Below are 12,778 nucleotides of genomic sequence, written 5' to 3'. Positions count from 1 at the left end.
ACCATGCCGCTAGGCGCTTATGTATTTCAGTACCAGTTTTACACTATGTATAATACGTATTCTAGACATATATTATATATGGGTGTTACAGTTGGTATCAAAGCAGGTCGTATCCTCGACCTAGCCATGAAATATTATAAGCATTTCTTTCTGCCTTATATGTGAGCTATCATCATTGTCCTTGGTGTTATACTCATAGTATTGATCCTGATCAACTTAATCCTATTTGTATGATATTAGGGATCATGGCTGGCAGACGCAGAGGTCGAGATAGACCCGGAACTCAGAATTCGGATTCGGAACCACCGAGTGGTAGTGAAGGTTTTCAATGGCCTCAGTTTATGCAACAGATGCAACAACAACAAAATCAATTCATGCAACAAATGATGCAATAGTGGAATGGTGGTTTTCATCTTCAAGGGGTTTCACAGGAAGCTACAGGTGGTAGTTTCTTAGATTTCTTCCGCATGAATCCTCATGAATTCCATGGTGGGATGAATCCTGTGAAGGCTCAAGAGTGGATAACCAGCATGGAAAGGATTTTTCAGATAGTGCATTGCAGTGAAGAGAATAAGGTTGTGTTTTCTTCTCACATGATGAAGGGTGCAGCTGTGAGATGGTGGGAGAGTGCTTCGACTCTTATGACCAATCAAGGAGTACCTACGGATTGGGAGCATTTTAAGACTATTTTCCTATATAAGTATTTTCCTAGTTCTTTGAGGACTCAGAAAGAGTTTGAATTTCAACAACTTAGGTAGGGTACTATGTCAGTAGCTGCGTATGCCGAGAAGTTCGAAGATATGGATGCTTACTCTAGGCAGGCCGCGTACGCACCTGGTGAGACGTGGAAGATTGATCAGTTTTTGTTTGGTCTAAGGGGTGAAATTTCCCATAGTGTATCTCAAAGGGAATTCACTTCTTAAGCTAAATTGTTAAGGCAATGTTATGTGGCTGAAAACAGTTTGATGAAAGTTCAAGAAGAAAGGGATCAGTATAGGAGTGGACAGAGGGACCAAGGGAGGCCAGGTAGCCAGTTTAGGCCTAGATCTCAGGCTTTCAAAGAAAAACAGGTGCAACATGCAAGACCTAACCAACCTCCTCGATGTCAAGTGTGTAAGAAGCCTCATTTTGGAAGATGTGTTGGAAGTGGAGTTAGGTGTTTTACTTGTCAGAGGGAGGGACACATGTCTAGGGAATGTCCTCAGAATAAGAATCAGATGCAGGGGAGGAGCACCTGTCGAGTTTATACTTTGGATTCAAGGAAGGCTAAGAGAATAATGCCTTAATTGTTGGTACATGTCTCGTCAATAATCATCCCTATTTTGTATTGTTTGATTGTGGGGCGACACAGTTTTTTCTATCAATTCAGTGCATGTAATGTATTGGGTTGCAAGCAATTCCCTTGTCTCCTCCTATGGTGGGTACTACCTCCATGGATAATGTAGTTGAGACACCATTGATTTGTGAAAACTGTTCGCTCTCGGTGAATGATAGAATTTTCCAGATTGATCTTATTTGTTTACCACTTAAGAAGGTTGATGTGGTTTTAGGGATGGATTGGCTTTCCTCCAAATTGGTGTATATTGGATGTGAAGAGAAGTTGATTATCATTCCATCTAGTGAAACTACTCCAAGGGATATATTAACTACTATCTTGGAAGGTACGGTTCACATGGTTAATTTCTTATTTGAGAATGAAAAGTCAGCTCTCTTGGTTCTTACCAAAGAATCTAGTGATAACCTGAGTGTTACACAAATTCTTGTTGTTTGTGAATTTTCGGAAGTTTTCCCTGAGGATGTCACCTCTCTTCCTCCTGAAAGGGAAGTGAAATTCTCTATTGATCTGATACCTAGGACGACTCCAATCTCCGTTTCTCCGTATCGCATGGCGCCACTAGAGTTGAGAGAGTTGAAGAATCAATTGGAAGAGTTGTTAATTAGCATTTCATCCGACCTAGTGTCTCACCATGGGGAGCTCCAGTATTATTAGTAAAGAAGAGGGATGGTAGTATGCGGTTGTGTATTAATTATCGTCAGTTGAATAAAGTCACCATTAAGAACAAGTATCTTCTGCTAAGGATAGACGATTTGTTAGATCAATTGAAAGGAGCCTGTGTGTTCTCGAAGATTGATATACGATCGGGATATCATCAAATAAGAGTTAAGAGTTCGGATGTGCCAAAGACCGCATTTAGAACCCGATATGGCCATTATGAGTTCCTTGTAATTTCGTTTGGTGTAACGAATGCCCCATCTATTTTCATGGACTATATGAATCAGATATTTCAACCTTACTTGGACCAGTTCGTGGTGATCTTTATTGATGACATTCTTATTTATTCTCGTACTCCCCAAGAGCAGGGAGAGAACCTGAGGATTACTCTATCAGTACTGCAAGAAAAACAACTCTTTGCCAAGTTAAGTAAGTGTGAATTTTGGATGAACGAAGTGAAGTTTCTAGGTCATGTGATATCGCAAGGAGGAGTATCAGTGGATCCATCTAAAGTTGAGGCAGTTATTAATTGGGAAAGACCGAAGAATGCTTCCGAAGTCAGAAGTTTCTTAGGTTTGGAAGGTTACTATCGAAGGTTTATAAAGGGATTTTCACAGATAGCATTACCCATGACTAGACTTACCCGAAAGGAAATTTCTTTCAAATGGGATCGAAGGGTGAGAAGAGTTTTATGAGTTTGAAGGAGAAGCTAACAACTGTTCCTGTTTTAGTCATCCCTGATCCTAGTAAGCCTTATGAAGTATTTTGTGATGCCTCTAAGAAGGGATTAGGAGGGGTGTTAATGCAGAGTGGTCAGGTTGTAGCTTATGCCTCTCGTCAGTTGAAGCCTCATGAAGAGAACTATCCGACTCATGATCTTGAACTAGCTGCTGTTGTTTTTACATTGAAGGTTTGGCGACATTACTTGTATGGAGTACATTTTGAGTTGTTTAATGATCAGAAGAGTTTGAAATACTTATTCGACCAGAAAGAGTTAAACACGAGACAAAGGATATGGATGGAGTATTTGAAGGACTTTAATTTTGAGCTTAAGTATCACCAGGGGAAGGCGAATAAGGTTGCGTATGCCTTGAGTCGGAAAGAGGTACTTAAAGATGAAATGATGATGTTAGAATATGCATTGATGGAAAAGTTCTGAGATCTTAATCTTCAGTTTAGTTGGACGCAGGATGGTGTGATAATGGGAAATTTGTTTGTTATTTATAACCTAAGGGAAGAGATCCAACAAGGACAAATGATAGATGAGAAGTTGTAAGAGATGTCAATTTAACCAGGTCTTGCTCAGTCACCGGATGGAGTCATTCTGTTTAATCAAAGGATTTATGTTCCGAATGATGTCGAGCTGAAAAGAAAAGTTTTGGAGGAAGCTCATAAAGGGGCGTTTACTATACATCCAGGTTCGTCGAAGATGTATCAAGACTTGAAGAAGGACTATTGGTGCCCTGGAATGAAAAGAGATATTGCAGAGTATGAGTCGGAATGCATTTTATGCCAGCAGGTAAAGATCGAACATTAGAATCCAGGTGGTTTATTGCGACCTTTAGAGATTCCAGTTTGGAAATGGAATAGTATTTCAATGGATTTTGCATTGGGGTTACCTCGGACCCAAGGTGGTTATGATTCAATTTGGGTGATTGTGGATCTGTTAACTAAGTCTACGCACTTCTTGACCGTGAAGACTACTTACAAGGCAAGTCATCTTGCGCGGTTGTTCATTTCAGAAATTGTTAGGTTTCATGGTGTCCCAATTAGCATTGTGTCCGATAGAGACCCAAAGTTTACTTCAAGGTTTTGGAAAGCACTCCAACAAGATATGGGATCAAGATTGAACGGACGATACATACACTGGAAGATATGTTAAGAGATTGTGTACTTGAAAGTGGAGGGAATTGGAAGGAGCTTTTACCACTGATTGAATTCGCATATAACAATAGTTATCATGCAAGTATCGGGATGGCTCCTTATGAAACCTTTATGGACGAAAATGTGGAACACCTCTATGTTGGACGGAAGTGGATGGAGAAAGGATCTTAGGACAGGAGACCATTCAAGAGACTACCCAAAGGATAAGGATGGTCCGTGTTAAGATAAGGAAAGCACAAGATCGCCAAAAGAGCTATGCGGATCACAGGAGAAGACCATTGGAATTTGATGAAGGTGATCATGTATTTTTGAAGGTGACTCCGAGGTGAGACTGAAAGGACTGTTTAAGTCACGGAAGCTAAGTTCAAGATATATAGGGCCATACCAGATTATAGAGAGGATTGAAGAATTAGCCTACAAATTAGCTTTACCACCTTCTCTATCAGAAATGCATTATGTTTTTCACGTATCTCAACTTCGAAAGTTAATTCCAGATTGAATAGAAGTAGAAGCAGATCTGACTTTCGAACCTATACCAAGTCGCGTTGAAGGACGAGAAGTTAAGGTATTAAGGAATAAGGAGATTCCTCTTGTTAAGGTTCAGTGGGATGAATCACATCCGGGTGATGCTACCTGGGAACTAGAGTCAGAAATGCGAGAAGCTTACCCTCATCTCTTCTAGGTAATATTTAAATTTGAGGACAAATTTTTATTTAAGGGAGGGAGGATGTAATACCCCGTATCTCCTTAAATACCTAAATTTCTATTAATTAAGGTCAATTGAGTTCTTATATGCTCTAAAAGTTACCGATTGGGATAAATAGAGTAAATCGTGAGTTCAGGTTGACTTAATTATTAAATTGGGACTGACCTTTTATTAATTGGGACATTTTGGAACACTAATAATGGGTCAATAGCCTTGGTAGAACAAACATGGTGGGTAATGCCACTTAAGATATTTGTTTCCACCACTTTCTAACCACACAAAAGCTCCATGGCTTGTGGTCCACATGTGACTACCTTATGTTATCTACCACATGCCATTTGTTTTTCTATGTATCAGAAAGAATAGAAAGAAATAAGTAGCTCAAGGGAAAGGTAGAAGAAGAGAAAACAAGGCTAGTGGAGAAGAAGAAGAAGAAGAAGAAGAAAGCTTGGAACCAACACCATCATCTTCATCCTCATCTCATCTTCAACAACTTCTCCTCTTCAATTTATTGAGGTGGGTTCAAGTTAGAAACGCTAGATTTCTAGAGGATTAGGGTTGTAGAATTATAAACAAATCATGAAAATCCATGCTATATGATGAACATTTTCTTTCTCTTGTTGATTTCCATGAACATGTGCCTTGATGTGTTCTTATGATTGTTATGATATCATGATTTGTTATGGTTATGGTTAAATGATTGGTTGTGTTTATGATGTTGAAATCCTTGTGGTTATGAACTTGGAATCCTTGTTATACATGTGTATATGAGCATGTAATATGATAAGTTTTGTTGGAAGAAGAAATGGATGGTGTGTTAGAAATGAAATAACAGAGGAAATGATGTCTGTGAAGTGGAAATGTGAAAATGTGAGTGGACCAATTGATTGGTCCCTGTCATCAATCGATTGCACAACCCTTTGTTTTGCAGAAAAATATAATTTTAGCAGAACCAATCGATTGACAGTGCATTACAATCAATTGCACAAACTTTCTGTATATGAACAATGGAAATTTTTTAGTGAGCCAATAGATTGACACTCGTGATCAATTGATTAATCCTTAGCAAATTTTGAAAACCAGAAATGTGAGAGGAACCAATCGTTTGGGCTTCCCCAACCAATCGATTGACTTATGTTAAAAACTTCAAAATCCATTTCTTAAGTGTTTCTAAATGCATTCTTCCAACCATTAATCAATTGTGATGCTATGCTTATGTTGAATACATGCTAATGGTGAAAATTACATGATGAATCTAGTGAGTTAACCTAGGAGTGAAATTAGGTCATGAGTTAGGTTTACAACCTAGATAATATGAGAATACAGTATTCATTCGTACGACGTTTATGTGGAGGTCGTGGATGAATTGTTGCCATGATTAAGAATGAGACGCATTGTATGGAACATGCCATGTTATTATTTTTGTATTTTGGTGGATGAAGTCACCTGTAACTGATGGATTTTGTTATGGTGCGTGGAACCAATGATTTGTGGAACCGATCATGTATTCAGAATGTGTGTTTTTCTTTGATGGTGCACATCTCTATTTGGTATGCTTAAATGAGTAAGCATTGGGATGTGAGACCGATGATTCGAGCCTCAATTGGGTTTGAGCCCCAACCACGGCGTACATGGGGGAAAGGTGGATACCAAAATGGGTTAGAGGCCCGTACGGTGAAAGATACCCTAAGGGGGTTAAAGGCCCATACGGGTGACGGTCTCTTGAATTACGGATTAAGCCTCATAGAGGATCCGATATCCACCGCGAAAGTCGAATCATATGAGCATGCATGAATCAGGCCTGGGTTAGACGTAAGCCCGTTCGGGATTTGATGTTTCGTGACCTGAATAATGATCATGGTTGAGTTTTGAGAACTCAGGTGCATGTTGCCATACATTGCGAGTTAGTTTCCCCATCACTTAAGTCTTTGTTCCCTTGTTGACTTGAGTTGAATATGAGTTGATGTTGATTAGAAACCCTATAGAGCCGAGTGGACCCATAAGATAGGGATCCCACTGAGATTATTATCTCACCCCATGTTGTTTATTTTTTTTCCAGGTGGTTCTGAGCATGTGAAGGGTAAGGGCAAGATAGAGTGATGTCTTGCTTACCTGACGACTGAATGGCTTTTTCCGCTGTGTAGATATTTTTGGGATCATGGTTTAATGATCTAGGTCCTAGTAGTTTTATATTGGGCACTTTTGTGTATATTTTGTGTCATGTTGTATTTATTTTTGGGCATGTATATGTATATCTACCTCGTGCCGCTAGGCACTTATGTATTTTAGTACCAGTTTTACACTATGTATAATATGTATTCTAGACATATATTATATATGGGTGTTACAAACATTGTATCTGCGAGCCAGTTAAAACTGATCGTGATTATCGTATTATGATGCATAGTTCAAATGAAATTTTCCTGATGGTTGTAATCACATAGATATGTTTTTTAGTCGTTTTATTTGTTTGTCGTGTTGTTGTTTTAATTATTATAATTGAATGTTGTAATCTTTATGAAAAGAACATTGTTTTCAATATCAAACTATATGGTTACATAAAATGAATTACATATAAAAATCATAACTATAAGTGGATTATTTAATTATGTTGTGGAGTTTTCTCCAACATTGGGATAATTCATATGATTGTGTCCGGGCTGACGTCATGAATGACATATTCTCACTGTCGCGGTGGGAAAAATCACCAAGCCGCCACCATATTTTATTCATTCCTAAGTAACAAGGGAAATAATGATAAAACCCTGAAGGAAAGGATAAGACGATCATCGCAACCAAATGTGTGTTCGGGAGTCGGTTAAGTGAGGGGAAAATGTTAGGCATCCCTCACCTCCGTTGTATCCAATAGGAACCTTATCTAGCCTAGGGTTAAAGGGTGTTTTTTTGCTAAAATTTGTTTGCATCTATCGTCTCTACTTGCTTCTTATTTACTTATAAAAAAAGGTAATTACAAATGGGTAAAATGGGAAAAGAGTTAGTTTTATATTAGAGGACTCGCTAGGGCATCGCAACCTTGTGCCTACGTATTCTCAAGAATGGTAAGAAAATCAGAGTCTACGTAGTTCGACTTTTTGTTAATTGGTTAATTTTAATTTATGAAAATGATTTGTCTTGGTTTTGAATTAGATGCATAGGGGCGAAAAGATTAATTGTCGCACAAGACAAAAAAAGAAATTGATTTGATATGTGGCGTGGATTTTAATCAAGTTTTGAATTAAGAAAAAATTTAAGTTAATTTGATTGTAAAAAGAAATTATGATTAAGTACATGATTATAAGTTTATTTACAAATGAAACAGTTTTTTTGATAGACTGTTTCCGTCATGTGCATACTTGTCACGAGTGTCAGGTCTACGCCGACAAAATACATGTTCCTCTATTACCTCTAAATGGCATTTCATTTCCTTGGCCTTTTGCAATATGGAGCATCGATGTGATCGGACATATTGAACCAACTGCTTCGAATGGGCATCAGTTTATCTTTGTAGCCATAGACTATTTCACTAAATTGATGGAGGCTGCATCAAACGCTAACGTGATAAAATAGGTGGTTGCCCACTTTTTGAGAAGAGAGACCATATGCCGTTATGGGATTCCTAACAAAATTATTACTGATAATTGTAAGACCCCAATTTTGACCCTAAGATCCCTCATGCTATTCTCATCATATGCATTAGCATTAGGATCACACCTTGGCATTCGCCTTACCCCTCATTCATTGGGTCTGCAATGGGAGAGATCACCAAACACATTTGATTGTATCTTACTTTGTATTTTATCATTTATTAACCAAAATACCAAAAATATGTCATTGTATAGTTTGACTCTTTTTGTAGGTAGTGCACATGCTCACCTTTGATCTATCAAGCTCACATCTAGGATTTAAGACCCTCATTGCAAGGAGCTCAATCAATAATTGGTCTAATATGGATCTAATCACCATATATGGATCCCCCATGATCTTCACATGTTATTTTGATCAAGAAATCATCAAGAGTTTGGAATTGGTTTGCCTTGGAAACCCTAATTCATCTGGGTATCTTATGTGACTTCTTCAACAAGCTTCTTCAACAATTGATCAAATATTTCAAGGGATACTTCACATTTTATCATATTATGCATATATGATCCTCCATGAGTCCCAAAAGTCAAGATGATAGCAAGATAGCAAGTTGGTTCATGGTGGTTGACTAGAGGAAGTCAACTGATCAAAATTGGGGTTCCCTAGACTCTATCTCCTACAATTTTTGTCATATGAAATTGATTCCAAGAGAAACGTTACTCTATATGAAATTTAAAACAAATTTCATGTTTAGGTCTAAAGTTAGTTTTGCTAGTAAAGTCATTTTTATGGTGAAAGATTATAGGTCATTTTGTCTAAACCCTAATTTGGAGGTCAACTTCCCAAGGCCATAACTTGCTCAATATTTATGATATGAAAGAGATTAAAGCTTCATTATCAAATTCAAGATGTCTACTTCAACTTTGATGTTTGGAGGAAGAGAAAATTAAACTTTTATATGCATGTGATATGAGGAGACATTATAGGTCATTTTGGAACCATGCCATTGAACACGTGATTTTCCTCAACTTCTAAAATGCATAACTCCTTCATATTAAATCCAAATGAGGTCAAACTTGTAACCATTTTTAAGGCCTTTGAGATAGATACAACTTTGATGAAGGAAGGTTTCTCATTTGAAGCTCATATAAAAAGTTAGCCAAGGTGGAAGAAGTGAACATATGGCTTGACACTTAGAATTTTTTTTGATATATTTGATTTTCCAAACTTCCACCTCAAAATTAATCATGATCTAAGCTTCAAATGAAAACATGTTCAACATGAAAGTTGTTCCTCTTGATCTAACCTTTCCAAAAAGTCTAAGTTCATCCCATTTGGACAAAGTATGAGTGAGTTGCGCATGGCTTGAAGTTGGATCACCATTTGGCATGTTTGAACTTCCATTTCTGATACACAAATGCATGGCTTGCTAACATGACTTTAGCAATGTTTGTACTCAATTTTGGACCTAATTGAATGATTACATGGGCCTATCATACACCCATGCATCCATGCAAAGGAAAATGCTATTTTTAGAGTTTTGAAAGAAGTGTGCAATTATCAAGTGTTTTGGCTATAAATAGAACCCTCCATGATCAGAATTAAGGACACTAGCGCGCCAGCTTTGAATCCCCAACCCTAAACCCTCTCATTAAAAGGATAACCTCCATGATCAGAAAGAGTGCTGCTTCCTTTTTTATTCAATTCTACTCTATCTAGCATCCAGAGCAAGGCTAAGTGAAGTTGGAAGCAAGATCGTGGCCATCTGAACCTGCAGTGGAGGTGATTTTCTCTCTTTTTTTCATTTATTTGATTCTCACTCAATTCTCCATAATTCTTCTTGATTTTTAGTTGTTTGAAGTCCTACAATGTAGGCAACACGATTGAGTTGCGTTGAGGTCAAATCGAAGCAACTCAGATCATGATCCACAAATTTCAACTCCCTGTATCTTTCAATATACTTGGAGTTAGATGAAATTAAGGCCAAATTCAAGCTCCTGAGCATTTTTACTTTAAATTCATGTCCTCCTTTTTTATTTTGGTGATGGTTGAAGATGGACCAGTCCGGTGAGGTCCACCGGAGAAGAAGACCGGAGTTGTAGCTCCGGTGGTGCGTTGGCATGTCTCAGACCATAGGATCCTCTTATTTTGTTTTAATCTCACGCGTTGGTTTTAATTACCATCCCTGCAGCGCATTGACTTAGTTCTATTGTGGAACGCGCGTTGAGATCCACTTGATTTGCCACCTCAATTAATGAGGGAGATCAAGTGGTCCACGTATTTTAGCATTTTCTGATTTTTAGTTTAATTGCTTTATTTTCATTAATACATATTAATTTTAATATTGATCCATAAAATATGGGACTTTCACCAAAAAAAAATATAAAAAAAATCCTCTTTCATTTTCTGAATTAAAATTATTTTTTGGATCATTATTAATATTTTTCATGATTTAATTGTTTTTGTGCATATTTTTAATTGTTTAAAATAGTTTTAAGTTTCCAAAAATAATGAAATTTTTCCTTCAAGGTCCTTTGACCTTGTTTGACCTATGATAAATCTCATGGTCATTTCTTTGGTTCTTTGATGAGGTTTTAGGATTTTGACCAACCATAATTTAATTTAATACATTTTTTAATTGATTTTAATTGTTTAATTGCAAAATAAATTATGTTGAGTTTTTGATATTGACTTTTTGAGTTTGACTTGTGTTGTTGAGCCTTAGTCAAGGTTGATTTGACTTTGTTGAGTTAAAATCATTGGATTTAGGGGATTGATGAAATGTAAATTTCATCTCCCAAAATGAATGAATGATTTTAATTTGATAAAAGTCCTCATTTGACCAATTTGTGTTGATTCCATTTCCCCACATTCTTCATCTTAATCCCATTCTCTTCTCATTCATTTAATGGACCTATGATATCTCTATATCTTAAGGCTAGTTGATTGCAAAATCAACATAAGTATGGATGAGATTCGATCCACCCCTTTTGCATTTTCTTTTAAGTTGTTGGTGTAAGCCCTAGAGGCCAATACTTTTGGTACTTGTATCAAATTATTTATTAATAATAAAAGGATTTTTCTTTATTATGTTTGATTAATAAAGTCCCTAGAATAGCTAGTCCGTTTAGTGTATCAAGTGTGACTTAATCATGAGATCACATTAAATATAAGGACATTATTCTTAAAGTATTCGTAGTCGAGCTTTATTGTGAAATGGGATAATATTAAAGCATTAAAACTATTATGTATATAGACTGATGATCACATCTCATGGATCATGGATAAGGAGTGTCACTACCAGGATTTCACGATAACGAAACCGGGACTAAAGAGATGCCAAAGAGAGGCAAAGTCAGAAGAGTCGCCATCGAATTTTATTTAGTTTACCTCTATCGGAGAGGACAGGGGAAATAGTCGATCAAACCCTCAGAAAAGAGATGCGCACGGGAAGTGCTAAAAGAGAATAAGGAATCGGTCTCGCAACCGAGATTTGAGTTCGTAAGTCGGTTACTAAGGGGAAGGTATTAGCACCCCTTACGTCCATGGTACTCCATGGGAACCATTTGGGTTGTTTTATATACATGGGATTTATCTATTATTGTTTTATTTTCAAAAGAATGTGTGAAAAGAAGGGGGTGTTTTTGTTATTATAGTGCTCGCCAAGGATTGGGGCCCTTGTGTCTATGTATCACTCATTCGGGGATGAGGAATCAGAGCTCCGTAGTTCGGAGTAGAAAATAAATGTGTGTTGGTTGATTTTACCTTTGAAAAAAGGGTTTTCGGGATGATGCCCTAAGGCACAAAAAAGAGTTTGATGAGTTGTGTTGTTTTTACCTTGAATAAGGGTTTTATGAAAGAATGTTTATGATTATATTGTACTAAAGTCTATGTGTGGAGGTGATTATTCTAGACAACAAGCCAAACGTCTTGCATCCAAAATAATCAGAGTAAGGGTAGGAATGCTCCATTCTCACTCATTCTCCACCACTTAAGGCTCATGGCGCACAATAATAATCGTAATAATTAAGTGTTTTGAATTTGATTATAAAAATGCCACTTGACATTGAATCAAGGGTTTGTTTTATTTAATTATGAAATTTGGCTTATGCAACATGGATGCAAAGTGACAAACAAGAAATTAAAGAGTCTCATTGTAAGGTAGCCCAAGAGAAAGCCTTTTGTGTGCAAAAGTGACCTAAGCTAAACAAAGGATAATGGTCTTACAAACATGTCCCCCTAAGGTGGTGCCATGATGCCATTCTTACAACATGCATGTAAGTTACGGATGAAAATCCAAGTGTTTACAAAGTATCACAAAGGGTAAAGGATGACCTCCAAGCAAAGGTCCTAAGATGAAATCCTCTAAGTCCAAGTTGATTAAGAGTGGAGTGAATATTTCCGGTCTTTATCATTTTATCATGTTTTTGTTATTTTTAATGTATGATGATAATAAAATAAATAACAAGTAAATAAACATGCATGATGAGTTTGTACAATGATGATGATAATGACTACTTGAATGTAAATTACAAGGTAATGATAAAAGTAAATCACAAGATAAAGAATGACAATATCACAATAATAATGGTTAGTGAATGTAAATGACACAA

General features: G+C 37.0%; 2 protein-coding genes across 2 annotated transcripts; both read left to right on the top strand.

Annotated features, from left to right (window-relative positions):
* Positions 1-245: 245 nt before the first annotated feature.
* On the top strand, positions 246-1,286 carry LOC127129596 (uncharacterized). Its single transcript, XM_051058750.1, has 3 exons — positions 246-321; positions 421-754; positions 962-1,286. Exons 1-3 carry the CDS (start codon positions 246-248, stop codon positions 1,284-1,286), a joined length of 735 nt encoding a protein of 244 aa, XP_050914707.1.
* A 146-nt stretch (positions 1,287-1,432) lies between these two features.
* LOC127129595 (uncharacterized) lies at positions 1,433-1,990 on the top strand. Its single transcript, XM_051058748.1, has one exon. The coding sequence runs from the start codon at positions 1,433-1,435 to the stop codon at positions 1,988-1,990; it is 558 nt and encodes a 185-aa protein (XP_050914705.1).
* Positions 1,991-12,778: the final 10,788 nt, after the last annotated feature.

The sequence above is a fragment of the Lathyrus oleraceus genome, chromosome 3 (genome assembly GCF_024323335.1).
Source record: "Lathyrus oleraceus cultivar Zhongwan6 chromosome 3, CAAS_Psat_ZW6_1.0, whole genome shotgun sequence".
Lineage (NCBI taxonomy): Eukaryota > Viridiplantae > Streptophyta > Magnoliopsida > Fabales > Fabaceae > Lathyrus > Lathyrus oleraceus.
This window is presented reverse-complemented; position numbering and strand designations above follow the sequence as displayed.